Here is a 7,491-nt window from a genome sequence, read left to right as displayed (position 1 = left end):
GGGTTGAACTTACCTCCTTAAGATGTTTGATGTAAAGTTTTGAAGTAAGTAAGTTAAGTTTATCTTACTTTGACCCTTGCTTTCATTAGCAACATTTATTCATAATAAACCGTCATTCATATCATGCATAGTCAATCTGTTTTGTTAAACGAATATCTATTTCGATCTTAATCTTAATTTTACTTTTTTAGTTTATTTACTTATTTTTTTAATATTGTTATTCAAAAAAAAATTATTTAGTAACAAATTAGGGGCGGAATTAACGGTCTTGCAAATTCGTCACAAAGTCATTGTCGTAAGTCTGTTGCAAAGTGAGTCCGTCGCTAAATAGGTTTATAGGAATGTGTCGCTAATATGGTCGTCCGCAATCCATCCCACATGCAGTCATTGCAAATCTGTTGTAAAAGTTATGGCCATTCCAAAATCGGTCAGCAAAGGTGATTTTCTGGTTTATCTAAAATCCGTCGGTAAACACGTTTTTGGGGCAAATTTGTGGCCGATTTCACCGTTGATAAATGCCAGTTTTTTTTAGCAGTGATACTTTATTTTAAAATCACAAACTCACACCATCTGTTTTAATAAGGTTATATTGTTGGTAAAAAATCACTAAAAATAAAGTAGAAATGTTTTGGGTGTGCATCAATCAAATACGGTTAAAGATATTAAAATTACCAAAATAACGTTCGAACAATGCCATTTCCTTTTGCTACAAGTATTGAGTAACGACAACTCGTATTAATTATGTTTGACTAATAATAAAATCTAAGATATGATAATTACTTGCCGCCTTTATCTGGATTCGTTGCAGTTTGCGCGGCACGCAATTTATTTTACTATATATACGTAACAACATTCCAAGTATACACAACAAAATACATTACGCAAAAAAAAAAAAAAACCCTAGTTAATTTCTTCTACTTCCTTAGAATACCAAATTCAGTTCCCAAGTAATCTCTTACGTTGAAAAAGTTCAGTAATCTATTACGTTGAAAAAGTTCTACATACTTTGTGTTTTGATTTGATCATGTTAGATGCATCACTCGAACGGAAGATGGCTGTCGAAGCAACCGAGAAGGTGATGATGATGATGATGGCGAGCGACAAAAACGATAGTTTATCCTTTTCCAATGCCAACTCTATTTTGGTTTCAGAAAATTTGGTAAGTCTTTTATCTTTTTTATTCGATCGTTTAATCGCTTGTATTGTTACTATGCATGTTGTATTCTTTCTTGTATATTTATAATGTATATATGTATTAACGTTACATTTATCTATAAATAGTAAATAAAAATAAATCATCAACCGTGTTAATATCTATCTTACCTATGGTAACTTGGAATTTAAACAAATCTTTTTGATGAAACTTCTATTTCCTTCTTGATGTGTGATTAAGGTATATTTTTGTGTTATTAATTAATTAATGGTAATTCAAAATTTAATTTGTTATGCTATATAACTAGTCTTTCCAGTGAAACTTATAATGACGTTCATTGTTGAATTTTCCTTGTAATTAATGAACATGTGGGTAATTTAATATGTTATATATGGATGTTGTATATACTAATGATTTAACGAAATTTGTTCATGGACTAAGTTCCTAATTAAAACTTACTTATTTTCCTATATATAGGCTACGAATTCTGCTGGCATCAAAAATAGCAATGTAGGTTGGAAGTTCAGTCCAAGCGTACGGTCAGGAAGTCACACAGACATTGGAGGACGCAGAGTAAACGAAGATGAACACATCCAAATCGATGATCTATCTATGCTTCTTGGTGATAAATACAAGTGGCCTCTCGCTGGTTCATTCTATGCAATCTTTGATGGTCATGGAGGGTCAGAAGCATCCTCATATGTTAAACATAATGCCCTGAAATTATTCTTTGATGAGTCAAATTTACCACAACCAGATCTAGTAGACGACTCCCTATTAAAAGAATTACAAGATTATCATTGCAAAGCGTATTTAAGAGCAGACCAAGCTCTGGCTGACGAATGCAGTATCAGCGATTATTGTGGTACCACAGCTTTAAGCATTTTAATACTCGACCGACATTTAATAGTTGCAAATGTTGGTGACTCTCGTGTGGTTGTTTCTAGAAAAGGCGTTGCAATTCAAATGTCTAATGACCATAGGCCGTCTTATTTACAAGAAAAGGAAAGAGTGGAGAAATTAGGCGGTTACTTTGAGGACGGATACTTAAATGGAGAACTTGGTGTAACACGTGCTCTTGGAGATTGGTATATGAAGTCACCTAATGGTTTAAGGTCTGTTTTGATTGCTGAACCGGAGATGGGACATATGGACTTGAGTGAGGATGATGAGTTTATGATAATTGGATGTGACGGGATTTGGGATGTGATGTCGAATGAAGAAGCTGTGGGGATCGTCCGACGTGAATTATTGAAGAATAATGAGCCTCAAAGGTGTGCTATGGAGATCGTAAATCAAGCGTTGGGCCGTCATGCGATTGATAATCTAACTGCGATTGTCGTTTGCTTTACTTCACACATTGAGCCGCCTAAGGCTTGGCGACCAAAATTTAGACGAGGACAATAGTTGTACATTTTAAAGAAGTGCATGATAGATGGATGCATCATTATACGCAACTTATAAGAAGGATGTTATATAGAAGATCTTAACAATGTGTATAGAATTCATTTATTGCTTAATGTTTAAATTTGTTTGGCTTTTTGGGCAGAGTCGGTTTCTGATAAATTGTAAATATTAGCTATCAATTAAGCAGCATACTAATTAAGCTAGTAATGAAATAGTTGTAACCAATTACTTGAATGATAGTCTTCTTGATTGTAATATCTATTACCGTAGTCATTTTTTGAACTCTGTTGTGATGGTGATGAACTAAATCGTATTGTGGTTATTAATGAATATTATTTTGGTAATTTTACACAATTTAACGGGGATATTTAACTGGATTTGGAGGAATGACAGAATGTGGAATATTATACTACTACCTCCATCTCATTCCAATAGGCTAGTATTCCATTTTGAGTTGTCCCATTCTGATAGTCCACTTCCATAAATAGAAAGGAAAGATGATATTTCATTGGTGGATTTGGAGAGAGAAGATATTTCATTGGTGGAGAAATGAAGTTAGTGGGATTTCCTAAAACTGCGTATTTTTTGTCTGTGGACTATTGGAATGAGACGGAGGTAGTATACTATATATCTAAAAGAAATAGACTAAATGAATAGTCTATTTCACATGTCTCATACATTTGCCACAAAACTTCTGATTTTTACAATTTCACCCCAAACTCTATAATATTTAATTTTATATCTTTCACAAATTTACCACATACTTCTCACACTTTCTAATTTAACCACAATACTTTTCATTCACTATAAATCCACCACACAATCTCTCCTTATCTAAAAAGTATTCAAAATTATTATTATTATTATTATTATTATTATTATTATTATTATTATTATTATTATTATTATTATTATTATTATTATTATTATTATTATTATTACTATTATTATTATTAGTATTATCATTATTATTTATTGTTATTGAATATCGTTATGTACGTCTCACTTTATTTATTGAGCATTTGGGTCTTTTCTCTCGACAAGACGAAAACTAAAATAAAAAATGATGAATAATTACTTTCACACTTATTACAAATCAATCACATAACTATTTTGGGTCATTCCTCGACAAAACGGAAAATAAAACAAAAAAAATGATTAATAGTTAAGTTCTCAATAACTAGCTATGTAATTAATGTTAATCAAGGGTGAAGAACCGGCGCAAAGCCAGGTTGGTTAAACTACTTAAAAACTATACGGACAAAAAATTGGATGGCCAAAACCAACAAAACTAGTCCGGATCCGGCCCGCGCGATGCGGCGGGGGCTTTCGGCATATGTATTCATATTTAATGTAGTGTTGTGTATTTATAGAGGGGAAAACGGCTCATGTCTTAAGCGCCATTTTAGATGTCATTGTCTTAAGCGTTTTTTAAAAAGTGCCTGTTTCGGACGTAGTTAGTTTCGTTTTGTTTATAAAAATTTTTCGAGTGTAACGGTGTTGTCGGAAAAATTTAACTTGCGGCGAACAGAAAGATACGGGCTGTCATTGTGTTAAGCGTTTTTTAAAAAGTGTCCGTTTCGCATATAGTTAGTCACGTTGGGTTCGTGAGACTTTTTCGAGTTGAACGGTGGTCTTGGAAAAATTTAACTCGCACCGAGCGAGAAGATAGGGCCCGTTATAAATTCGGGGGAATTAGTTTCTTTTATTTTAATAAAATTATATGTTTAGTAAACTTAAGGGGCTGTTGTGTAAATTGAGTCGAATTTGAAGGACCGATTGTAGCGTGAACATAAATTCTCATGTGTTTTAATATATAAGGGTTAATTTAAGGCGACGCGAGTATGAAATAAAAAGGAAAAATATTCTTCGTAGTTTACATGTCGTAAAATTATATTGCACTAGAATGAAATTTTAGTTTTATAATAAATATTCTGGATGATACGGTTTCTTCGAATCGATCATTAACTCCTAAGAAATAAAAGAGAGATTCTAAATCACTTTTTCATTCATACCTAATATTAAATTAAGCAAATTATATATTATATACCTATATCTAAAAGGTATAGGCAAAATGAATAGTACTATTCATTTTTCTACTTTCCGCAAACTTAACCCCCTAACTTTTATTAAAATACAAATGGAACCCCCAATTTATACGTATATTTTTTTCAAATTTCACAAACTTAGCCCCCTAACTTTTATTAAAATACAAATGGAACACCCACTTTACTAACTTTTTTTTTTTACTAATATTCAATTTTCACAAACTTAACCCCCTAACTTTTATTAAAATACAAATCGAACTCCCACTTTATACGCAAATTTTTTTCAAATTTCACAAACTTAACCCCCTAACTTTTATTAAAATACAAATTGAACCCCCACTTTACTAACTTTTTTTTTTTAAATAAAACCCGAACGCTAAAAGAAGCAACTTTCACAAAAGGAACAACCCTTCAATGTTAGATGTCGAAAAAAATTCTTTTTTTTTACAAAATAGATCAAAACTTTTTTTTTAACTCGCATTCAAAACGGAAATAATACTAACAAATAAAATACTAGCATGAATTTATGAAATTTGGTATCGTGGAGATTGCTTTTGCATTTCATGGATTAGAGAAGACCCCTTCAAAAAACATATGCTAAAATTCATTCTCTTATTATGCAGATGCTCTATATTAATACTTGATGGGCTTTTTTGCTTTAACAGGCATGAACCATTAATCTCTATACCGGGCCGGCCTCACCATTTGAAAATCAATTTTGTCCACAAAGTTTAAAAGTGGTTCATGGTAGTTTCGAGGGTGGTCGTTCATAAGATGCTTGAAATAGTTGTAGATAAATGGAAAGTATTAAAAGCTTCCATGGTGGTTCAGGTTGTGTTTTAAGAACAAAGAATTTAGGTGGCTTGTACTTGTGACTTGATTTGAGCACGAGAACAAGTGGGCTTTTGGTTGTGATTTCAAAGTTTGTCACACTGTTAGCAATATTTGGGAAGGCGCGCGGTAACGATGGTGGTGGAAGGAATGGCTGGAGTAGCGAGGGGTGTGGAATCGAGGGCAGCAACAGAAAGTGTAACTACCATTTCGAGGTTTACGTTCGTCGGGGGATTATTGATAATCAATGGCGTTGGGTCTGGTGATGTGGCCAAAACGAACGGTTTATTTTGTGGCGGTGTCGTTAGGTCGCTAGCAAGTGACGGAAACAAAATATTTTTTTTTTACCAGGGGCCAAAACAAAATTTAAAACCGTAGCATTTTTTGGGCATAATATGGATTTGGGTAAAATATGGAGATTTTGAGTAAAAAATGAAGGTTTTTAGGTAAAATACGGAGGTTTTTGAGCAAAATACTGAGATTTTTGGGTAAAATATGTAGGTTTTGGGGGCAAAATATGAAGACTTTTGGACCAAAAAAATCCACTGGGGGCAACATAAAAAATCCAAATTTTTGCACTAAAAATTTCGAATCCACTAGGGGCGGGTTCCCCCGCTAGTGCCTTACTACTTTTGCCCCTGTCGTCAGCCGTCTATCGAGGTTTATCAGCATGAAATCCGGGTCTTAAATTTATAGTATGTGGAGCCTAAATCTACTACTCCTTCCTATGGGTGAGTAAGAAAAAAGTATGACCTAGAGTCGTTCGTTTAAGAAGACAACATAATCGAACCTTTCGTAGTAGTAAACTATTAATAGACTTGTTATTTCTAAGGAGTAGTTTCAGATAAATTTGGGATTTCTAATTTTCTAAGATAGAAAGATAAATAAAGGAAAGCGATAGAGATAAAATCTGTAATTCGAATACGGTTAAAGCAAGTGCGTGTTATGATTTCATCAGTTACATATCTAAGAATGTGCAATGTCGGCTCATGAATAGGTGATAACCTTAAACCCGTTATACTGTGAAACAACCCAACCCGTCTTTAACCCGACATTTTTTTTTTAAAACATTAATGACACTGTACAGCATCACATTACGTTTCTCGAATAATAAACAACCACCACACAAGGTTATCATCGCAAAGCTTATTTAAGAGCAGACCAAGCTCTGATTGACGAATGCAGTATCAACGATTTTTGTGGTACCACAGCTTTAAGCGTTTTAATACTCGACCGACATTTAATAGTTGCAAAGGTTGGCGACTCTCGTGTGGTTGTTGCTAGAAAAGGCGTTGCTATTCATATGTCTAATGACCATAGGTCGTCTTATTTACAATAAAAGGAAAGAGTGGAGAAATTAGGTGGTTACTTTGAGGATGGATACTTAAATGGTGAACTGTATACGTGTAACACAAACACTTTGAGATTGGTATTTGAAGTCACCTAGCGGTTTAGGGTCGCTTTTGATTGCTGAACCGGAGATGGGACATATGGAGTTGAGTGAGGATGATGAGTTTATGATAATTGGATGTGACGTGATTTGGGATGTGATGTCGAATGAAGAAGCTGTGGGAATTGTACAACGTGAATTATCGAAGAATAATGAGCCTCAAAGGTGTGCTATGGAGATCGTAAATCAAGCGTTGGGCCGTCATGCGATTGATAATCTAACTGTGATTGTGGTTTGCTTTACTTCACACATTGAGCCGCCTAAGGCTTGGCGACCAAAATTTAGACGTGGACAATAGTTGTTTTAAAGAAGAAGTGCGTGATAGACGCATCATTATATGCAACTTATAAGAAGGATGTTATATTGTTATTTAGAAGATCGATCTTAACATCTATTCTATCTATTAATTGGGAGTTTAAACTGAGGTAAGCATGTGCTTCTATGAGTTGTAACACATGCTTCTTAGTATTGTAAAATGGTCTTCACAAAAAGCATGCTTATGTCATTAATTTAATATTTGATTAAATCAAATAATTTGGTTGAAAAACTAACCCATTAATATTAAATATTCAAATTTTGTATCTGATTACTTTCTCGATAAA

At 33.6% G+C, this 7,491-nt stretch overlaps 1 protein-coding gene and 1 pseudogene across 1 annotated transcript; both read left to right on the top strand.

Moving 5' to 3' along the window:
* The first annotated feature begins 1,051 nt into the window (after positions 1-1,051).
* LOC139888758 (probable protein phosphatase 2C 49) lies at positions 1,052-2,560 on the top strand. Its single transcript, XM_071871746.1, has 2 exons — positions 1,052-1,159; positions 1,631-2,560. The coding sequence occupies exons 1-2, from the start codon at positions 1,052-1,054 to the stop codon at positions 2,558-2,560; spliced, it is 1,038 nt and encodes a 345-aa protein (XP_071727847.1).
* Positions 2,561-5,574: 3,014 nt separating this feature from the next.
* On the top strand, positions 5,575-7,187 carry LOC139888757 (probable protein phosphatase 2C 13; annotated as a pseudogene).
* Positions 7,188-7,491: the final 304 nt, after the last annotated feature.

Source organism: Rutidosis leptorrhynchoides, chromosome 2 (assembly GCF_046630445.1).
Source record: "Rutidosis leptorrhynchoides isolate AG116_Rl617_1_P2 chromosome 2, CSIRO_AGI_Rlap_v1, whole genome shotgun sequence".
In the NCBI taxonomy this organism is placed as follows: Eukaryota; Viridiplantae; Streptophyta; class Magnoliopsida; order Asterales; family Asteraceae; genus Rutidosis; species Rutidosis leptorrhynchoides.
Note: the sequence above shows the minus strand (reverse complement) of the source record. Positions and strands in the feature narration are given on the sequence as shown.

Excerpts from the sequence above, each read along its gene's own strand:
- LOC139888758 (XM_071871746.1), top strand. The coding sequence starts at position 1,052 with ATGGCTGTCGAAGCAACCGAGAAGGTGATGATGATGATGATGGCGAGC. Across the intron at positions 1,160-1,630 it reads TTTTGGTTTCAGAAAATTTG|GCTACGAATTCTGCTGGCAT; the intron begins GTAAGTCTTTTA and ends TCCTATATATAG.